Source organism: Phycodurus eques, chromosome 18 (genome assembly GCF_024500275.1).
Source record: "Phycodurus eques isolate BA_2022a chromosome 18, UOR_Pequ_1.1, whole genome shotgun sequence".
Taxonomy (NCBI): domain Eukaryota; kingdom Metazoa; phylum Chordata; class Actinopteri; order Syngnathiformes; family Syngnathidae; genus Phycodurus; species Phycodurus eques.
In genome coordinates, this window is record NC_084542.1 from 7,157,869 (window position 1) to 7,181,714 (window position 23,846).

Here is a 23,846-nt window from a genome sequence, read left to right on the forward strand (position 1 = left end):
GCTTGAAATGTCACAATTGATACCTACGGGGTTTTTTTGGGGGGGGAGGGGAGTGGGGGGGGGGGGGGAGCTGAAAACAATAATATCACACATTAAAATTCACGGCAGCATAGTGGTCAGTACATCTGCATCGCAGTTCTGAGTTTTAGGGTTCAAATCTTGGCTCTGGCCTTCCTGTGCTGATCCCTCAGGCATAATTTGCCCACCCCTGATTTGCAACAACAGGTAATAATGAACCGAAAAAATAACAGCTTTTGACATTACACTGGCTTGTAATATAGAAAATAATGTCTGTGATCTAGTTAGCGCTTGTTTGTGATGCTATAATAATGTTTGTGTATGTAATAATGCACAAAAACATGCTGTGGGACTGACAATGTTCACAATTTCCCTTTTGCGGCAGTAACATACTGTAAAAATATGTCTTGGCTTGTCCCCAAAATCTTCTTTTATAAGTAGGTCTCCATTTCTAACGTGAGACAAAAGGCAACTTCAATATCTGCCGGCAGTCTTTTACAATGACATACATATGTGCCTTTAATGGCGCAAGTTAAAAGTGCCGTAGAAGCTTAAACACATCTGGAGTTCGCGTTAGTCGGTGTCGATGGTTTACCAGCCACAGATCCAGTGTGACTAAACTGAAAATCTGTTGCGTGACCCAGTGCAAAATGTTGTTTTGTTCCATTTTGTGTGTGCGTGTGTTTGTGTGTGTGTGTGAAGGGGTCCAGATGGTTGACAGAGACTGTGTATTTGTGCAATCAGAAACTTAGAGCTATTTACACAGCTTCTAAGGTTAAGGTATGCCTTCAGGTCATCAATAAGTCAATGGTCAGTACTCTAAAGCAGTTGTTCTCATCTTTTGTCACCCTGGAACCCACATTTTCCTATTCTTGCTAAGTCTTGACGCAATTTCACAGAAGAAGTTGAGATCAATAAAGACAATCTATTAATAGCCATGACAATAAAAGGTGATTCTTCTTCTTCTTCTTCTTCTTCAAACATAACGACACAAGCTTACGTTCAAAAAGCCTTTTAGAGCGCTTTTCCAAGATACTGAGCATTAAGGAACAGATATTTGAACACAAACGTGACAGAAAAACATGCAGACAGACAATATAACAATCCTCCTATTCTTTATCCTCTGTGAAAAACAACAAATATTATTGGAGATTACTGAGTCACTTACAGTAAATATTTGTATTACATTTTTTTCTACCCAGTACAATGTTCCCTCGCTATATTGTGGTTCACCTATTGCGGATTCCGTGCATTGCAGATTGTTTTCATATTCATATTGCAGGATTTTTTTTTTTTTTTTTTTACTGTATGCTATATTTGTTTGTGCTAAAATTAACACGTCCTAACCTTAAACATTGAAATTGTAGAAAAAAAAGGAAACATTCATTATGACACATTACAAGGAATAAAATGTACATAGTGTACAGTACTGCAGTACATTTCTGGAGTTTTAAAGGTGTTCAAGAGTATAAAAAGTGTTTATAAGAATAAGGTAGTGGTTAATAGGTAGTGGAAGATTAAAAAGAGTCTAGGAGATTCATACAGCTTTAAAATATGTATAAATAATCCCCCCCAAATAATTGGATGGTACTTTCCTGATTTCACCTACTACGGATGTAACCCCCGCGATAAATGAGGAATTAATGTCAACATCAAACAGTCCGATTAAAAAAAAAAAAAAAAAAACAGTAAGTACGGTGGTAACTGAGCATGCCTCCTTGTGGTCTTTCTTGTTTAATTAAGTTGTTATGAACCTCGAAACATCGTATGTCGTCGTCATTTTTTTTGCTACCTTGCCCGCGGCCCACTTTTGGGTCCTGACCCACCAGTTGAGAATCACTGCTCTCCAAGGATGAAAATACGTGCTTGTCCAATTGGCCGAGCATTGACGTGCAACAGTCGCCACGGTTGTGGCGAGGCTCAGCAGAGGCCTGGCTGAACGTCTTAATGAGTCACCTCTAGCACACGGCGCAATTATCACCAGGCTTAACGGGTCCCACGGGTGATACTGACTGAGCCGGCGCTGATCGGCTCCAGATGGACTTCAAAAAATAAAATAAAATAAAATCATCTGGATGATTCTGGTATCAATTTAGCTGCAGCTTTGAGTCGGCCGACATGCGTGAAGCGTGTTTGCGTCGGAATGTGTACTGATTTAGAAACGCGGCACGATATAATTCTTCGTGATCAAAGGACAGCTGAGAGATGTTTGTCATCGGATACATTTCTGGTTTGGATAATGGAGCATGTGGCCTCGGAGCAATGCAGGGATGTCGACGTCACACAAGAAGGACGTTACACTGAAAATTGCCTGCAATCGCTGCAAAGAATGTCCTGCAGGGTATTCAGTGTGTTCTTGAATAGTTTTTGCCTGGATTAGTTGACTTTGTCGTGTTGTATTTTCAAACACGTTTTGTAACATTCCAAGCACAGGTGTCAAACTTCATTCGAATATCTTTGATTGTATTGCATGGTTTAGATATCCATTATATATGTTTTTATATAATAACAGCTTCAAAATCAGTAAATGTCTTCAATATCTCTATTATTGTTGTGGTTGGCCAGCACAAATGTTTGTCCTTCATGAATAATAAAATAAACGTAGGTGTTCCGAGACAATTACAAAAATTCATAAATTGACTGCCCTGGTCAAATTTCAGGCTTGACGAAAGAAAGTCACAAATTTGGACATTACGCCACGTTAAGTCAATATTCTCACCATTGTAATTGGTGGGTTTGACACTGTAATGGCACCTGCTGCACACTGAGGTTAGCAAAATGAGAATAGTGCCAGGTTGGAATTATGGTTTTGGTGTGTGCAGGTGTTCCCTTCAAGCTATTTTCTAGTGTTACTTTCCAAGGCTACATGTATTCAAGGTGCTCATTCTTGTCATGTCCAAACATTTGTTCATCATTAACTCAGCCACAAAACACACACGGACCCCTCCCCCCTTTTTTTTTTTTTAATTCCTTTGCCTTGCCTTTTTCTTGTTTTTTTGTCCCAGTTCAAGGCCCTCCCTCATGTTTCCAATTTCTTTGTTTCCCTCTCTTGCTCTCTCCTTTTTCGTCTTCCTCCTCTTCCTCCCTCCCTCTGAAAGTTGCACATGGAATCATTCTGCAGAGGTTCTTAGTCTCCTCAGGCTGTTGATGGGAGAGGGATGAGAGCACAGAGCTGCAATCTAAGGCACTTTTAGCACTTTGAACACCATTATTGTAATTCACCTAAAGATCAGACCACTATTAAACTACACATACACATGTTTTTGTCAATTTTAAGATGCAAATGAATTAGCTTGTTTTGCACCATATTTTAAACTCTGGCAGAACATTGAGGAACTTTTGGACTTTCACCATTTTTTTCTTTGTTTTTTGGGACTTGGAAAATGAATGTCAATTCCTCAACCTGCTGACCGCTTTGACCCGTGCACTTGTTTTGCGGAAAGGAGCCGAGGAGGCTGCGACATCACCACTACCACAACCACGAGCGTCAAGCTGAGCATTAGTGAGCCCAAGTGAGGGACCATGAAAGGTGAAGTGTATTTCGGTTATAACAAAACGTGTGTGCATCCACTAATGAGATGGGCATCATCTTAAAAACAGATTCTGGTAAGGGGGAATGTGCTTAGCACCATTCTATGGTTCGGGGTTTGAATCTTATGTAGAATCTGTGTGTATTTTGAGCCCTTGCGTGGGTTTTCTCCAGGTATTGTAGCTTCTTCCCACATGAGAACACGTAAACTCCACATAGGAATGCCTGAACTGAAATTTGAACCCCAAACTTCAGACCTGTGAGGCAGACTTGCGAACTACTCGTCCACCATGCCGGCCACGTTTTATCCTATCTCACTTAACTGGTCCAAAAATTACTTGTCTACGATACTAAAATTATCTTTGCTATCTGTCTATATCAGCAACATATAGTGGCAGGCAGAACAATTAATTGCCCCTCCGCTAGATGGCAGAAGATACATAATTAACCTGTGTATCCCTTTTTTTTTTTTTTTTTTTTTTGTTTGGTGGTGTGCTGTGACATTTTTGTAACGTAAAACATATACCTAGTCTTAGTAAAGGTTGCGAAACACTTGCTGATATAGTATATGTGCTCTGTGATTGGCTGACAACGAGTCGAGGGTGTACCCTGCTTCTTGCCTAAAGTCACCTGTGATATGTTCCTAATGAGGACAATCGGAAATAGTTTTGTGGATAGTTGCAGGAATAATCTAAAAGCTTCATTATCATTGGTGGAAATGTTATATAAGAGGGGTATGTAACCTATGGATTGAGTAGTAGCTTAAAAATGACTTGGGCAATTATGCTATGAGGCTAATGATGTCACATCATAGTAACAGTGGCAGACTTTCGACCAGTTTCCCCCATGCTTTACTGAGCCAAGGCATCTATTTTACATGCGAAAATCTCAATTTAAAACGCTCAATTTTCTCACAGATTTGTGTTTATCGTGGTTAAACACAAAGCCATTATGCGGTTGCATGGCAACGACTGCATACTTCTGCCAATCCTGTGGAAAAGCATTTGATTTTTCTTCCTGACTCTGTTCGTCGCTGGCATAGATAGATGAACTAAGCTGCATTATTTGTCGAAAATAAATAAGAATTTTCGCACCTACGAAGTGAAATTGGTTAATTTCCGGGTCTAATGTGCATTAGCACTGTGGTTGGGAACCACTGTTTTCAACACAAGAGGCCTTTCTGGTGGGAACCTGAGTGCGATTGCCTGGAGACCAGGCCAGCCTCTCGCCCAAAGTCAGCTCAAATAGGCTCCAGCTGAACTCCCGTGACCCTGATAAGGACAAGCGGTATAAGAAATGGTTGGCTGGCTATACTAGCATGGTACCTGCACGGTAAGATGCAGTCATGCACCTGCAAAAAGTAGCGCATATGCTTCACATCTACAGTCCTGAGAAAGAACTGCTTTGTTGATCTTGGGTCAGAAACTACAATCTGTCAGTTTTTTAAATCGCTGTGCGTGTGCGTGCATATTAGATCTCCATTACTTCGACAAAAAGTCTTTTGTGCCGTAGCCAAATCTCCCACATCTTGACTACTCTTCGAGAGCGCAAGAGAACATAAGATTTGAAGCGACATTGTATGTAGGCGGCAGCAAGGTGAACAACTGGCAAGCACATCTGCTTCACAGTTCTGAGGACCCGGGTTCAAACCCAGCCGCACCTGCGTGGAGTTTGCATGTTCAACCCGTGTCTGCGTGGCTTTTCTCCGGTTGTTTGTTGTTTGTGCCCTGCAATTGGCTGGCAACCAGTTCGGGGTGTATACCGCCTGACGCCTGCAGTTCACTGGGACAGGCTCCAGCACGCCCTCGACCGAAGTTAGGATAAGCGCTGTAGAAAATGGATGGATGGATGGCTGGTATGAAGGCAAAGCTTGCCAGGGGGCTTAGAGGAGGGCTAGAGCATTACATGTTTCTCACACAAGCTTTGTGCTGAGCCGCAGAGGTTTGACTGAAAGCCCGACAGAGACTTGAAGGGTACAGTTGGGAGGAGGAAGTGGGAGGAAATACCACATGTGGGCTAACAGCTTGAAATGATGTAAGCCCTGACGCCATTGTAAAAAAAAAAAAAAAAAAAAAAAAAGAGCAGCGGCAACAACATTAGGGCCAGCGAGGGCATTGCAGTATCTGATCCAACAGTAGGCGCTGTTGTTCTTTCCTTCCGAATACTATAACTATTTTATATATAATACAGAGTGATTGACTCAAACAGACTAGTGAGAATAACTATTATTTGCCATTTTTTATGTTATGAACACAGACTTTACAAAACCCAACTTATTAATTTACTGAACCAATTGGCGTTGAATTGGCTTAGCAACAAGTGGTCAATAGTAAGAACAATAATAATAATAATAATAATAACAATAGCAATAAGTTAGATTTATATAGTGACTTTCCCAAGGATGCTTGTCATCAACATGGTCAGGGAAATTTTACTGGCTGTTTTTGCTTGATCGTTCAAGTTCAAGTTTTACAGTGAACCACAAAGAATTTCTGTTATTCTGTGTGATTTTTGCAGTTGGAAGAAAAAAAAATAGAATTTGAAGGGAAAGCAATATAAATTGTGCAATGATGGCAAAAAAATAAAAATAAAAGTCCAAACCACTGTTCTGGAGTCAACCATATCATTTCAACACCCACAAACTTTTAAAAATGTTTATTTGAACTCAATTCGTGAACTCAAAACGTGACTCAGCATTCTTGTGTCAAAATGTAGTCGGATGTTTACCAAAGGGTTAACGTCTTAAAAAAAAAATAATAATAATTTTTTGATTTACTGGTAATTTTGTTATCCTGTCTGGTTGGAGGACAGTAGTCAGATTTCTATACCCATACCCAGTAAGCGGTGAGTTTATTTTCGGCCAGGCGACATACAAACAGGGCAGAATGTAAAATACACAAACCACCATGTTGACACTCAGATGGTGACTAGATGTTATTCGATTCCCTGAGACCTGAGAACAGAACAAACAGCAATGACTTTTGAGTAGTACAGTATGTACAGTAGACTATTTTAAAACCTAAATTCTTCAAGTGAAAAGGCTGAATATGCAGAAAATATATAATCTATCCACAGTGATGTCATTTAGTCACATGACATACAGCACAATATGTAAATGTTTTTGTTTTTTTAAATTTCCATTTCAAAGAACAAATAGTGTCACATCATAGACTTTTAATGTCTCCTGTCCCTCATTCAAACAAAAGCTTACCTTTTTCCATGCTTCCTTTGACATTGAACTCCCAACCCTGTGGAGTAGGACACCTCTGTTTGTTTCCAGTTCCTGTTATGGTTATAACCATGACAACCCAACCACGCTGCTTCCCCAATCCCTACCCGAATGTTTTATCTGTGCTTTACCAGTATAAACACTTAGGCAGGAATATATATCATCTGAATACCTGAGTGTAATTGACCTATTCAGCAGTCTGCTATATGTTGCTATTACAGTGGTCCAGTACAGTTGTTAATCACAGACTGATTATAACCTCTTTCACATGATGTGAGATTGTGTTTGGATTTGACATTGCCAATGAATAGTAATCACACCCATCTTGCACCCTTTGCCCTTCGAGAATTCTGGGAGGTGGTCAGGTGGTCTGGAGCCACATGGCGGCACAGCCAATGAACTCCAAGAACATGTACGGTGCGTTCCTAAGCCAAAGAGTACAACAGCTCTGTTGATGTGGTTTTCCAAAGTCTTTCTGAGGGTGAGTCCAGCCCAGTTCAACCAGAGCAAAATATGCTGCCTCATACATTCTTCACAGGGCCGGGGGACAGCGGGGGCTCGGAGTGGGAGAGGGTCCGGATGATGGGCAGGTCTCGCAAGGCATGGGGAAAGAGTGAGCAAAGACCCGAATGGGTACTATACATAACTTCTTACCTCATATCGTCACCGCCCTAAAATAATATTCTGCAGCTTTCACAACACTCTAATGAGGACAAGTGCAATAGAAAAGGGATGAACGGATGGATTCAAATCTATAAGATTTAAACAGTCCTACGTGGACGATCCTATTCATAACGTGCAAGGCAATGTCAACACGGGCTAAAACGTGTCTCTCTTTCCTCCATTTTGACCAAGTTGTGACGTTTTTTTCCTCATACATTTAATGTACTTTGTATTTCCAAACACAGTTTCTTCAGAGTCTTCAGTGAACCTAACATGCATGTTTTTGGAATGTGCACGAGGAAGCCGGAGTACCCGCAGAAAACCAATGCAAAGGGTGAACATACAAACTCCATACAGGAGTTCCTGAGAGACTTGAACTCAGAATATCTTGACTGTTGAGGCAGGCACTTTAACAACTTCCGTAACGTGCCGTCGACAACGATGCATTAAAAGTCATATTAGGTGTTATCTGGCGTAAAAACTGTGCCAAACATATCATGTGAGTGACTTGCTTGGGCAACCCCTGATGGGACAAGCCTAAAGTGACAACAACAAAAACAACAGCAACTAAAACGACAACAACAATTTGGTATAAACACGGCTTTGCTGTTTGTGTGCCACAGGCTCGTTGCCCAAATTGGTTTCAGAAAACACGTTTCGCCCCTTAAAATATCCCTTTTCACTACTGAACCACGATAAAAGAACCTTCACTCTCATGAAGCCTCAACTATAACTCTAGTTTCACAATTCAGTGCAACAAATTCCAAACATTTACATTTGTTTCTTAGGAGGCCACATGTACAGTACATTTCAGTCAGAAGACATCGAAATAATCAACTGAGTTTTATTAGTCCAAACCTCCAATCTGACGTTGAGCATCTTTTTAGTCCTGCTTTCATTTGCAACTGGGCTCGTAAAGGTTAAAAGGTAAGAATAAATAGTTGTTCCTGTGCATGTTGGTGACTACACGACATTGATGACAATGTGTATAATTGATATTGAGGTCTTTGGAAATGCCATTCATAACCGCCCGAGAGGAACCATCACCAAAGAACCACAAACAAATAGTACAAATGCTACTTAGCTGTTTCAATAATGGCATGGTGCTACATTTACAAACACCACACGGGGTCAAATGGCTAAATTGGAGGACGAGAGGAGAGCTGAACAGTCAGGAAGCATTTGGCTGGGGGAACGTACTTTTGGATTTTTAGAAAATGTATCTTCTGTTGTGGTTTACAGTTGCATGGAAAGTGCCCGCTTTCACATGCTTCCAACCTTGATATTTTTATAGGTGTGTTTCACTGCCACAGAACACCATCTGGTCCAGATGCTCACTTGCAATAACAGTAGAAAACTGGATTTGGAATAAATTGCCGTTACACGAGGTCCCAACAATTCTATGTATAAGAACATTAGGTTACGTGGATTGTCCAAATAAGAGGATGTTACAGTGGAGACATTTGTCACAATACTGATGAAATACTTATCCAGATTATTGAATTTTATGATTTGTAAGAGTTTTCCTAAGTAATGCATGCAAAAGCACTGCCCACGTTTCCTAAATACAACTACCGTACCTCCCCACATAAGCAGCCGCCGTCACTCTAATGGACGCCGTGCGGCATCCACTTAAACAAATCATCGAGTCAGTTTGCTGCCCCCACGACCCGCACCATGCGGTGCCCCCAGGAATATGCAATTACTTTTACTATGAAGTACAAGAAAAGTACAAACCTGAATCGAAGTTTCTTCGCCAGAGCGCTTGCAGGTGTGTCTCCACATAGAGGATGCAGAAACTCATGTAGCCAACAACTACTGTATTATTGAGAGGACCGAGAATAAAAACAATGTAAATAGAAACTGCTCAAAAAAAGTTACACATATTATTCCAATTGCAACACGAAGATAAACAATTCTGCATCGACCAATCAGCTTACATACTGTATAAATGCCTCCTCTCAAATAAACACCTTTAAATAAACAACTTGTTCTTCCTGCAGGTTAATAAATACAGGCCTCCAGACACTATTTGAGAAACCGTTTATCAATAGCTGGTTAAGGTTTTAAAGCAGTCACTCCTCAATTTATTTTTACACTCTGACTTGAGGTTAATGTTACAACAACAGTTCCAATGAAGTTGGGACGTTGTGTTAAACATAAATCAAAACAGAATACAATGATTTGAAAATCACGTTCAACCTATATTTAATTGAATACACTACAAAGACAAGATATGTAATGTTCAAACTGATAAACATCATTGTTTTTAACAAATAATCATTTACTTAGAATTTTGTGGACGCAACACGTTCCAAAAAAGCTGGTACAGGTTCATGTTTACCACTGTGTTACATCACCTTTTCTCTTAACAACATTCAATAAACTTTTGGGAACTGAAGACACGAATTGTTGAAGCTTTGTAGGTGGAATTCTTTCCCATTCTTGCTTGATGTACAGCTTCAGCTGTTCAACGGTCTGGGGTCTCTGTTTTCGTATTTTACGCTTCATAATGCGCCACACATTTTCAATGGGAGACAAGTCTGGACTGCAGGCAGGCCAGTCTAGTACCCGCACTCTTTTACTACAAAGCCATGCGGTTGTAACGTGCAGAATGTGGTTTGGCATTGTCTTGCTGAAATAAGCAGGGGTGTCCATGAAAAAGACATTGCTTGGATGGCAGCATATGTTCCTCCAAAACCTGTATGTACCTTTCAGCATTAATGGTGCCTTCACATATGTGCAAGTTACCCATAAGATTGGCACTAACAGGGCCTCATGCCATCACAGATGCTGGCTTTAGAACTTTGCGTCCATAACAGTCCGGATGGTTCTTTTCCTCTTTGGTCTGGAGGACACGACGTCCACAATTTACGAAAACAATTTGAAATGTGGACTCGTCGGACCACAGAACCACAGTGATATCCTTTAGACATTGATGTCAGTTTTTGATGCAGTGGCGCCTGAGGGATCGAAGGTCACGGGCATTCAATGTTGGTTTTCGGCCTTGCCGCTTACATGCAGTGATTTCTCCAGATTCCCTGAACCTTTTGATGATATTATGGACCGTAGATGATGAAATCCCTAAATTCCTTACAATTGTACATTGAGGAACATTGTCCTTAAACTGTTCGACTATTTTCTCACGCACTTGTTCATGCAGAGGTGAACCTCGCCCCATCTTTGCTTGTGAATGATTGAGCAATTCAGGGAAGCTCCTTTTATACCCAATCATGGCACCCACCTGTTCCCAATTAGGCTGTACACCTGTGGGACGTTCCAAACAGGTGTTTGATGAGCATTCCTCAACTTTCTCAGTCTTTTTTGCCATCTTTCCCAGCTTTTTTGGAATGTGTTGCAGCCATAAAATTCTAAGTTAATGATTATTTGCTAAAAACAATCAAGTTTATCAGTTTGAACATTAAATATCTTGTCTTTGTAGTGTATTCAATGAAATATAGGTTGAACATGATTTGCAAATCATTGTATTCTGTTTTTATTTATGTTTAACACACCGTCCCAACTTCATTGGAATTGGGGCTGTACATACTGTAGGCTGATTTTATAAGTAATATTAACTTCATACTTTGTTTCAAACTACAAGCAAGAACTATTCAGGACAGAACTTACTGTGTAAGACAATTAGTGTCTTTGAGGCTGACATGATAATAATTTTAAAGTTTAGTGGTCTTGTCCAGAGCAGAGATGCGAGTTCCTCGTGCTTTAATGTGGTTTGTCTTTGTATGCTTTTACTCTCGTCGGGTTCATCTGGTTTGTGCTGGATCGCATCTGCAATGAGTCGAAATAGGAAATGTTTGAATTTATTAGAGTTAGGAACAGGCATTTTCCAGCCCTGGTGGTAAATCCTTTACACATACTGTAAGTCGTTACAAGGCTAAATAGTGCACTTGTTTTGCTCTTCGTCCAGTTTTCCATCCATGGTTTGGACACAATGTCTGGGTTCGGTCTGCTCTGCACAACAGAGCATTTATTACATAATGTTACGTGTCAAGCTACAGTTATATCTTTTAACAACAAGGCATGGCTTCTATTCTGTATAGACCAAAGTATTGGGACACCTGGACATCACCCCTACAAGAAGTGGAAATGGAACAAATGAAGTTAGTCTTCCCTCCCTCCACTCTTCTGGGAAGACTTTCTACAAAATGTCAGAATGTGCCTTTCAGGAGGAATTAACGGAAAACTGAAAACGCCCGAGACTGGCTGCCACTCAGTTGCAGCCAGCCCAACTCCTTATTGATAAATTACCTGATTAATAAGAATAATGAGGCCCAATACCTGAGATGGAGCTTTTGATTCTTAGACATGATATGAATGATAGTTTTCCAGCCTAATATGTAAATATACTGCACTTTGCTCACATATGAAGTAGTTTTAAATAACCAAAAGAGTTCGCTTTAACCAAAAACAGTTGGGTTAAAAGTAGTGAATGAGAACCCATTAGAAATATACAATACAGTAAACTATATTTAGCGTAAAATACAAAACTTGGTGAAAGAAGAATAAAGCAAAATTCAACAAAATGAGGTCCAGCAAGAGTGATGACACACAGGTGGGTAGGTTGGAAAAGCAGAAAGCTCAATGGAAGAAATGCGGGTGAGGGCGGGGCTAGCATGGATGACAGCTGACAACAAAGGTGAAACTAATACAGCGGACACCCGCATTCCCGCGGTTCGGCACCTAGAAATCCATCTATTCGCAGATTTAAACTTTTTTTTTTTTTTGTCCGAAAAAAATGCCCGAAAATGTTTATTGGCGGTTTATCCTCACTTATTCAATAATTTAATGGGTTTAAAACAATTGTTATTTTTTTTTCTCATGTCAGTTTTTCTCAGGTCAGGGTTAGGGACCGGACTGCGGGGTCCACTGTACTCTAATTAGACCAGAAACCATAGAGCTAAAGAATAACAGTACTAATCAAGCAAAAGAAAACATAACCTTAACTAGATCAAAACCAACAAACTTATTAATTAAATAAAGTAGTTTAAGAGCATCATCATCATGTTCTACCTTGTGGTTGAAAAACATCAACAATTTGCCATAAAGGTGGCTAAAAAAGGTGGTGTCTCAGTTCATATTCAAGTTGCTTATGTCGTAGGTGTATTTTAAATTACATGCAAATGGCCACTTATTCAAAAAGAGCTGAATATATTTTTGGTGGTTCCACAAGGTTTGGCCGTGACTTAGCTGTTTAGGTGGGACTTTGCACGACCGTGTTGTTGTGCCGCTGTCAGCTCAGCACTGCTCAGTGTGTGTTGGACCGGTCCGCTTCCTCACTAACGAGTCAGATGGGAGGATTTATTTTTTTTTTCCACGGGGAGAAATGAAAACATGAGCAAAGGAGAAAGGGCTGGTGTGGCGGAGGGTGGGAAGGCTTAAACAGCAGACACATATTTGAGGGTGGATACCGACTTAGGTTCTAAACGATGTGCTGATACTTTAGATTTGCAGGGAAAGTCCAAATAATTGACAATAAATAGTTAAGCACTTTGGTAAGGAGACAGAGTTCAAACTCAAATGGCAAATGAAAACACTCAAGTATGCATTCTGGAAGCCAGTTTAAGATCTAATAGCTGTACTTGATATGGTGTACATGTACAAACGTGACTGAAATCAACTGTATTCAATACTCAACAATGTACTGTAAAACTGGTTTGTAATTGGAAGAATAGCATCCGTGTCAAGAATGCCATGATGACCCCAGATCACCTACTTCAGTGATCTGTAGTATCGTAGACCAGGCAGGACAATACCTGTATAGAAATTGCTGTTGCTCAAATTATAACTTCTAAGCAAAAGTAAGTGACAATCAACAGTGATAAAGATGTTTTTTGTTGACAAGTGATCCAATTATTGATAGCTATTTAATATTGATAGCATTAACAGGGAAAAATAATGGTTTTGCTACAAGGAATATTTCACCAAACTAATTTAAAGTAACAATATGTAACGGTTTACTTCAATTGTTAATATTGGTGAGCCAGCCAAGACACTACTTATACTGGCATTTCCATGTTGTTTAACTAATTGCTACCAACGGTCTACCATCAAACTGAATAAGTGGGTTCATGCTCTTCTTCATCTTCTTCCTCTTCTTCTTCTTCTTCTTCTTCTTCTTCTTCTTCTTCTTCTTCTTCTTCTTCGTAGTTATCTCTCTTTTTCCCTTTTTCTATCATGTCAGCCCTGCTCAGATCGAGAGCAACCACAGCTTTTCCGTTGTGGCCGCAAGTAAACTTTCTCACATTGAATGAAGGTCACGGTGTAAATCTATGTCAGATGTCAGATTTACTTGTCAGGTTTTTTTCTTTTCTTTTTCTTCAGATTTGCACTCTGGGAGCATTTTCTTTTTTTTTTTTTTTTTTTAAATCTAGGCCAAAAATCATAACACAGCTAGAACTACTTTGTCTTTAAGAACATTGTACTTATTTTTATCAGGGCCAAAACATTTTTTTCAAATGGACTGCGCTCAATAAAAGGTAATTTTACTGATCTACACTCACTATTTAGTGTTTATATTAGCTGTAGAAATGGAATAAGATAGAAATCCTTGCAGTGACCCCTGCTTAAAATTTCACTGCGTGAATATCACCTTCATTGTCATGACACCAAGATTGATGATTCTGCCCTTTGCCCTGTTCAAGTGCTTCTTCTTCCTTTGCAATATGTCACCATGCTCAAATAATTCCAAGTAATAATGATACAGTTTCAGTTTAGAGACGGAGACGAGTACCTCTGTTATTGCCACAGCAGGCTCACATCACCTACCCAAGTGCTCTATAATATTGATGGACAAGCCAGGACACCTCTCACATTGTGTTAGCACTAGCATCAGTGCTACTGTTTTTAATTCTGGGTCGTTCTTCTACAAACAACAAATGAACATACAATGTAAATACCTGTACATGAGGGATTTGTTACGGTTTAGCATCTGCATTCATTAGCCTGGCTTCTTTAACTCCTGATTATGTTGTTTGACTTTGCATGTTTTTTGCAGTCCGTTTTATTGACCGGAGCTTACACGTCTCTAAGGGTATACCCTCAAACAACAAAAACAAATATTCCTCACTTGTGCCATGTGTTTCAGTGTAATATTAATTCATTTTCCATGAAACGAAAAGGGAAAAAAAAGCCGATGTTGACGACCAAGCTTGTTACATGACTATTGTCATTACATAATCATAATTTAGCAGCATAAAAGGTTTCGTCATTTGCCCGCCTCTCCTCTGGAATTTTTTTAAGGTTTTCTTGCGGGTCTGCTGAGTGGTTTCATTACCTGACATCATGTACAACATGCTCCAGTGTGTGAGTTATGTTTGTGTGTTCCATGCAGTTATTAAAACATGAAAAGAGTCAGGTACTAAGACTTTTTACGACCCCTGTGTGGTTCATTTGATCCTCTGGTGGAACTCACGACTCTTTTCATAAGTGCGTGTGATTGGGTACATACTGAGTGTGAGTCAGCATGTTCATGGCAACATGTTTTTTTTTTTATTTTATTTTTTTTAAAGTGTTAAACCAATATAAAGTACATAGTATATGTGTAAGAGGTCAATTGGAATCTGAATGGTCACTGCCATTGACGTTGAGCGGCGTCAATTTCGTCTTTCAATGGCCAGGGGTGAGGGAGGGTCTTGTAAACAAATGTACAAGTAAATGATGGGAAAAACAAGTTACAATGTAGTGTATGGACAATACTTAACTTTAATAATACAATATGTTAGAATTTTAATTTTTTTTTTTCAATTCAAATACGATTAATTTAATAATAATAAATTAACTAATTAATTACATTAAAATATGAAATGTAAAATGTCTTATTTTATTTCATTATTCACAATAAATAAACACATGAATGAAAATACAAAATAAATACAGAATTAACAAATACATTTTAAGTAACCAATATTGGGCTAAAGTAATGCAACAAATATTACAGAACTCTTGATAATGTAACTGTTCGGTGGGCCAGATGAAAGAATGGGATGGACTGTATTTTGCCCCTATGGCATACTTTGCCCACACCAGTTGAAGGAGCTAAGGCAATATTTCAGTAATGTGTAGGCCTGTTGGAGTCGAAGGTCTGATGCTGTTGTTAACACAACTCTACAGGTGTACTGGCTGGTCCACAAGTATTACATACCAACCAAAGTACTGTCGGTGATCTAGAGTCACTGTACTAATAACAAATACAACGTTCGCCAGGGTAGCATCAGGATGATTTTGAAACACATTTGACATATTATAGCTTTAGCTCTCTAACTTGTCATGAGAGAAGACCATTCTTGCAAATTTTAGCATATGACAACAGAGCAGCTGGTTTGTATGATTTATGGCAGTGGTGATGAAAGTTGTTGTTGGCTTCTTACTTTGTTATGTCTTTCTTCCTTTGACAGACAGCTATGGAGGATATGAGAACCAGCTTTTCAAAGGTAATAATATTACGGTCCCCTTGGCTGTCATCGGTTACATCATAGCTACGAAACTGATGAAATCTGCCGTGATAATGACCTGACGAATGAAACAAAACATAACATCTTGCTTTTAATTGTGTTTTGTAGAGGAGGAGTTCAATGGCGAGGAGGAGGAAATACCTCCTTTTAGAGGTGCAGGTCACATGCACACGTGTATTGACAACAAAAACGGCTTTTGAGCCCAAATCTGTTGTGTTTTATTATATGTAAGCTATGCAAATTTGAAATGATCCATGTAACGATGTGTCCAGGTCGCACTCGAGGAGGTTGTGTGAGGTGCCAGCTGAGCCATTCCCTCCAACTGGCTGTCAAAGTCCTATACGCATTAGTTGCATTCCTGATCATCACAGTCGTAGTGCTGGCCTCGCTAGGTGACTTATGATTGATTGTTTAATTAACCGCACGCAATAAGTCAACATCCTGTCAGTTATTGACATGGACAAACATGATGCAGAAGAAAGCTTTCATGAGAAGAATGTATATAATTGAGAGCTTACAGTGTTTAACACCCACAGATCAAACAAATGTGCGCCATGTTGTTACCTGACAGCTGCATTGTTCCAACAGATGTTTTACACATCAGCGGTCCTCTTTATTGTGTCGGAGAGCAGTAAATCTGCATAATTTACTGTCACTTGGCTCTCAGAGGGGAAAGTGAAGCTCGGTGTTGAGTCTCACAGACTAGGTTCAAGTACAGATTAAAGTACTGTATAGTAAGAAATGAGGCCTGTACACAAGCCATATACCCTTTAAAGTAGCTAAAAAAGAAAAAATATTATAACTACCACTACTACAAGCTACAAATACCTTGTGTTTCTTTGGTATCAGTATCTTGGTAAAAAATACAAAAAGAAAAAAAAAGAAAAAGCAACACTTTGCAAGCAACGCAGTGTTGCTCCTTTAATACACGTTCAGGTTTCGTGCGAATTGGAAAGCATGTTTTCATCTAAAACTTAAAATTCAGAATTGCATGATGGCAGTTTAGCTGTAAAATAGATTAGTTTCTCGTGTTTTTATTTTGTTGTTGAAAATGTAACCTAGTATATGACACAAAAGATGATGTAATCAACAAAAAAATATTTGGAACCCACTTGACAGTAACTTCTAAAACAGGGCACGGGCACAAGAAAATTGTTTTTTATCATCAAACCTTAATTTTATTTCCTTGCTTATTGTGTGTTCTCCAGTGATCTAGTAATACATATTTTGGTCAAGGCCACAAATATAATATTCTGTAAGCAGTCCCAGGAGTACACGTTATCCTTTACAGTGTATTGTGTTTTTTTGTTTGGTAGTCCTTCAAACAAGCTAAAGGACAGATTTTTAAAAGAAGGGATTCATTCAAAAACCTGTACATTTGCTGAGTCATCAATTCAAAGAAGCACCGTGAGTCTCACTGTCACAGGAGCCATATGAATGCAAAGCAAGCAGGTGATGCGCACAAAACGTGGATACGTTTATTTGGGCTCCAAGAGCCGCATCACTCCCCTGAGTCAGCAGTTATGATGTGGAAAATGTTGGAAAATGCAGACCATTCACTCAAACGCTCTCAAACACGCTCCTGGGAAATTCGTGGGGGATTTGAGGACCTGAGCAGCTGCATAAGCTTTCTCTCATCTTTCATTTGGCTGCATCTGTTCGATAATGACAAAAAAACAAACAAAAAAAGACCCCACACAATTTCATGTCAGAACTGAAATTACAGTTGCAGATCCTGTATTCTTTTATTATTTTAATTATTTCAGCAGGCAGCCTTCAACATCCCATTGAAGCCAGACAAACGCAAATGGCGTCCAAGAAATGTGTTTGCACTTACTGAATCGCAGTGTGTTACATTGGATTGTTAGTTACTGTATTTGTCCACCTCACAGTTTTATTTGGAATATGTTCATATTTTGTGAGGAAACGACAGTACTTGAGAACTCGGCATTGGCAAAAAATGGTATCGCTTTCCTCAATGTTGACCTATTTATATTTACACTCCGTATTAAGTGTATTCAGAAGCTATTCAGTAGTTGTGGTTGTCTACGACTACAAATGATCTTGATGCATTTTCCCAAAACTCCTCTTTCTCCAGTGTTTAGGAAGGTTGACTATTTATCTGAGGAAGAGTCAGTCTATGACAAGAAAATCACCAGGGCACAGAAAGTCATAGACGGTAATGCTTCTCCGTTATCCATCCTACACACTTGTTTTTTTTCATGCCATCTTAAAAGATAACTCCCTATCTTGATATTTTAGAAATCAGTAACTGCTCCAACTGTCTGGACGTGACCCTGTACAGTGAGGAGATAAATCGACTCAAGCAGGAGTTCGAGGACATCCAGAAAATGTTACTGGGACAAGAGCAGGTACACAATGGCTCACATGCACATGTACAATAAGATAACAAGGCTTCCAAAAATATTCACGCCCACCGTACAATGGTTGCTGTCCCCCTCAGGTCCTGGACCAAGCCTCTCAGACACAGACCAAGCTAACAGGCACTAGCAAACAGCTGAGCACAGATATGCAGAACCACGTCATGTCAATCAAATTTCTCAACCAGTTGCTGGTGGGATACCAAGACCAGGTGGAGGGTTGGAAGGACGTGATAGAGGAAACGGAAGAGAGAATGAAAACTTTGACAGAGGATCAGTATGACGTTAAAGCTACTGCCCAGCAAATCAACACAACAGTGGCACTTAGGTGAGTGGAAAGCTGTGAGAATTACAGAAAGACACTCGCCAAACATCTTGGCCATCTTGATACGCACTTTACGGTGGTGTCGACATACGACATTTTGAGGTCTGGATGGTGGAATTAAGACCTTTTAGGGATTTTTACCGTTCCAACATCCGGTGCACAAATCCGTCGTAAACCAAGGGCCCCTACTTTTTGCATTGTTGAGATTGTAGTTGCGTCTTAGTCAGCACTGGCTCACTTTTGAAGGACCACATATGGAAATCATTTGGTATTCGGTGAAACCCCAATAAAGAATAACATCAATCCCAGACTAAAGCTACGATTGATGGAGTTTGTCATTCAGTTCTTTTGATTCTTTCAATGTGTACAATATTCAAAAGGGAACATGCATTTCCATCTTAAATCTAAGCTCTTGTCATAGCAGGAAATATTTTATCTATATTATCTTTCCTCTCTAGCACCATGTGGATTGATGCCCTGCAGAAAAAATCAGATGAGGAGACTCTGGTCCTCCAGAAGTTGACTAACGACTGGCAAAACTACAGTCAAGTTTTGGGCACGATTAAAGCCAACGCGAGCAGCAACAGCCAAATGTTACGGTCCCTCCAAAACAGCATCATCGCCGACCACCAGAGAATCTCCATTTCCTCGGAGATGTACTATGATCTCAGTCTGCAGGTATGTGTTTCTGAGTCAAATAATAATAAGCGACTACCAGCCTACAGTGGTAAAGATAAATGTACAAAATACAGGAAGGGTGTGTTATGGTCAGGGCCTAACTAATGCATTACAGTACAGTGAACCCCCGCATATTCGTGGTTTGGCATTCGCGAATAAGCATTTTTTGCAGATTATTTTTGGAACCTATCCTCTGCTATTTTCTAAAAAAAAACAAAAACAAAAAAAACAAAAAAACATCAATTTGGTATTTTTGTGCTCAGGCCAAAGCGATACAAGTAATTATTTGGCGCCTTCTTGTGGTGTTTTGGTGTGGTTGTTGGTAGCTTTAATTTTTGATGGTGTTTTTTTTTGTCTGTCTAGTTTGTCCTGTTTTGTTGGTTGTCCTTGAATGTACCTCATGCACAGTCAAAATGAAGCTAAAGGTAAAAGTGAGTTTTATCTTCTCTTCCGGTGCAGCTACTAAAATCCTGTTTAGTCTACTTTGCGTTACAATTTGCTAACATTTATTATTTTGTGTAAAATTTAATATATGAGTTTAATGACATACCGCTATGCTAGTGTGCACATTTCTTTGCCCATGTGTGATGTCACATCAGTTTGTGCGAGCATGTTATTTACGCTACTATGCTAGCTAATACTATTGATGAGCTTTAAGTGAACGTTGTATGTTCGAGTTGAATAATTTAACTACTGATCAGTACAGTCATTTACGTAACGTAGGTTAATGATTGTGTACATGCTAGATGAATAGTGTTGATACTTTATGATCATCTCCATTTTTAAGTGCTTTGCCACCATCTTGTGGCATCTATATACAAAATGAATAAGCCTTTTTGCCGGTGAGCATGCTGAAAATGTATCGTAATTTTTACAGTAGGGCTTGGTTCCTATCCCTGCGAATAGCTGGGGGTTCACTCTATGTCTGTATTTTCACAAATGTAGGAGTGGGTGGTTGTGTTTTAGGATGACAAATATCAGAATGAAGTCCAGTTGACAAACATTGATTTATGCGTCAATGGTTTACTGGGTTGGAGTTATGGTTAGGGAAATGTAATTGGAATGTCCAAGACTATGTAATGTCCTTTTCAGGTGATGAACCTGCAGGTGCAACTCGACAATGTCACATCTTTCATGGATGAACATGAGGAGAACATGCATGACTTGCACTACCATTCCAAGTATGTTTGGTACTACAGTTAATCCGCATTCCTCATGGGGCATCCGTTCTAGAGTCACCCGCAATCGGTGAAAATCTGCGATATAGAGAGACCATAATAAAGACATGTTTAAATAGTTTTACCCCACCCATGTGCGATAAACACATTAACTTATTGAAACCCACTTTTTAAAGTATTCCTGAGTTCCCATTCTCGCTCTCTCATTCGCACAGTTCTCCAAACAAGAGGCAATCTGTGCTTGCTTCGAACTGTTTATTTTTGTCACTTCCAGTTGATGTTTACTGCAAAACTGACACAAAAGATAATCAAACATTGTATATTTAACACCAGTTATATGGTTCAATTAAACCATGTAATTTTGTCAAATGAAAGTCCGCTCGCTTCATGCTAGCATAAAATGTAAGAAATTAGCAGAAAGGTCATGGTAGTTATAAACCTTCAAACAACTGCTACTTTAAAACACACAGAGCAGCAACACATACAAACAGGGCATACAACAATACTCACAGGTGTATATTCGTTCTCCTCTGTAGCAACAACGATTATTACTGGGCCTTCCCTGCCTTCATCTTGTTCGTAATTACACTCCATCGCTTTCCATTAGACTTCAGTGCTGCCTATAATGTTGCGGCATAACGATGTACTACACTGAAGGCGCACAACTCTAATTCAGACTTGCCTGTGTTTTGTAAACCCACAAAAAAAAAAAAAAAAAAAAAAAACACTTCAAAATCTGCGATACAGCAAGGGTGCAAATGATGAATCGCAATATAGCAGGGTACCACTGTACTGGGAATTCAAAGTACTTTTACTTAGTGATTGCACTGAATCTTTAGACATCTGCAAAATTAAAGCAAGCCACATTGCATAATGTGAAATGTGTAGCTCATGTTGAAATTCCTCCGTTTCCCCCCTCCATGTTCTTGTATTTGTATTTGGGCAAATGATAACGGAGTGGACATTGTGACATTGAAATAATTTCATGGTGTTCTGTTGGTTGCTTTGTTGTCAGCGATCGTACTGGCAGCAATAGCCACACGATAAATTAGTTATCTTATTATCTGACGCTTCTTGATATCGGTCTTTGTCTTTGGTCGCACAATGGATACATTTTCACTATGACTGTGAATAATATCCAAAATCATATCCCGTACCACAGGAATTACTTGGTTTTATGTCTTATTGTAATCCCAATCTAACGTTAAACATTAGGGCCCAAAAAATGCTACCATTATGATGAAAGTTATTTTACAGCAGAGCAGTTAAAGCCTCACTTAATGGTTATTGTTAGATACTACGAAAACCGGACTGGGGAACGTTTCTCTGCCTTGGACGGTCGGCTGAACTCCATCGAGATGGAGATAGACACGATATCATCCAGCATCAATGCCACTGTCAGTCACGTCCAGAGCATGTATAAGTACATCAACATTGAGAGCTCCACCTGCCAGAGCCGCCTGAGCAGACAAATGGAAGATCTGCAGGTTGTTACCACTCAGAAACACCAGAATGGATTGTGATTTTTTTTGGACAGACCACATTCTAATGTATTTTCTCTGTCTCTACCATTTGCAGAACATAAACAGCAGCGTCTTGTTACTTCTTAACTCAGCAGACACACTGAGGCAGCAGAACGTTTTGTTAAATATCCGTTTGGATGTGGATGTCAGGAACTTGTCCATGGTGATGGAGGAGATGAAGTTGGTGGACACTCACCATACACAACTGATCAAGAACTTCACTATATTAAGAGGTAGAGTAGTTGTTGTGTATAAAAAACACGTGTTCGGTGTACCACCTTCGCTGCACCTTCATGCATCCATCCATCAACAGGTGCTCCAGGACCCCCCGGCCCCAAAGGTAACCGTGGAGAGACTGGGTTAAAAGGACCTCTTGGACTGACCGGAGGCAAAGGTGATAGAGGCCCAATAGGTAGCCGTGGATTGCAAGGAGAAAAGGGCTCTTCTGGGCCCAAAGGTGCGCCTGGTCAATCCGGCCCTAGTGGCAATAAAGGACCGATAGGTAACGCAGGGCCCAAAGGAGGCCCTGGTCAACCAGGACCACGTAGTGAGAAGGGCCAGAAAGGTGATATGGGTCCAATTGGTAAAACTGGGGTTCCAGGACCAAGAGGTCCATCAGGGATCCAGGGTCAGTCAGGACTACCAGGCATAATTGGACCACTAGGACCCAGAGGGAAACCAGGACCAACTGGGCCCCCTGGACCACCAGGAACCCCTGGACCTCCAGGAGCACAATATTTCTATAAAGCATCCAGCACACAGCAGAGACGCGAACCTGCTGCTGGAGCCAAAAGACAGTAACGGGCTGGAATTGGACGTGGACTCAAGTGAGTTAAATGAAGCACAAAGAAACAATTGAAGAAGAGTTTTTAAGAAAAAAAAAAAAAAAAGACCTACAGTAATTAAAACCGGACATTTGAAGATGATGAAGATTCCCAATAATGGTAGAGAGCACTACCTACAGACTGAACATCATCTGACACCTTGGATTATTGTGTAATATAGGTTGCCTTCACCCACCTTGCCACGTCAGAAAATAACAGATGTTTTTTCCCAGGGTAAAACACACTACTAAGTGATGATGAAACATGGCTGTTATTAAACTCGAATGTACTGACTGAAGATGAAGGTTGTTTGTGCCATGAGAAGGAGGGTTACTACTAACTTTAAACAATGTAGTCTTGATTCATTATCTATATGCAGATACACCTTTCTCTGAAGGATGGCACTTTAATGGTTCTATAATTGTAGATGAGCAATTTGTCATTTTGTGGCTTTTCGGAGCAGGTACTCTGAAGATTAAATTTGCATCTGTTGTGTTAAACAGGTGATTGAAGAATTTGAAAATCAAGTTGTACAATTCATTTGAAGTCTCCAATGGCCATTAGCAGTTTACAATACCGGTACTGCATGTACAATGTTGAGCTCAAACATTGTCATTTTTGCTAAAATATTTGTGGAAATACATACTGTATTCTATCACAGTGAACAAGATTTGAAAGATTGTATTGTGTTGGTGTGATAAAAAAGTGGAATGTAGCCAGATGGCAATTCTCTTAGCATAGTTTCTTACATAAAATGTATTTTTAAAAATTGCTGGTTAAAAGCAAGGGTAAATACCACAATTACTTGCCACACTATCCGAGACCAAGACTTGCCCGTGACCAGAGCTCACCAAGACAATACCAAGACTTTTGGGAGTTGAGACCAAGTCAAGACCAAGATCAAGACAAGTCAAGACCGAGACTAGACCAAGACTGAAACAAGCTGAGACCGTGAAAAGACCAAGAGCATAAAAATCAATTTTAAAAACCATGACCATGACTCTTTCCAGAAATATTCATTTAAAAA

At 39.8% G+C, this 23,846-nt stretch overlaps 1 protein-coding gene across 1 annotated transcript; it reads left to right on the forward strand.

Annotated features, from left to right (window-relative positions):
• The first annotated feature begins 107 nt into the window (after positions 1-107).
• scara3 (scavenger receptor class A, member 3) lies at positions 108-22,908 on the forward strand. Its single transcript, XM_061704498.1, has 13 exons — positions 108-225; positions 3,462-3,547; positions 15,854-15,889; positions 16,019-16,063; positions 16,183-16,302; positions 18,009-18,089; positions 18,173-18,282; positions 18,375-18,619; positions 19,075-19,294; positions 20,387-20,475; positions 21,767-21,959; positions 22,051-22,228; positions 22,309-22,908. The coding sequence occupies exons 2-13, from the start codon at positions 3,541-3,543 to the stop codon at positions 22,794-22,796; spliced, it is 1,812 nt and encodes a 603-aa protein (XP_061560482.1). The 5' UTR covers positions 108-225; positions 3,462-3,540; the 3' UTR covers positions 22,797-22,908.
• The last annotated feature ends 938 nt before the right edge of the window (positions 22,909-23,846 follow it).

Excerpts from the sequence above, each read along its gene's own strand:
- scara3 (XM_061704498.1), top strand. Across the intron at positions 15,890-16,018 it reads TGAGAACCAGCTTTTCAAAG|AGGAGGAGTTCAATGGCGAG; the intron begins GTAATAATATTA and ends TGTGTTTTGTAG. Across the intron at positions 18,090-18,172 it reads GGCACAGAAAGTCATAGACG|AAATCAGTAACTGCTCCAAC; the intron begins GTAATGCTTCTC and ends TTGATATTTTAG.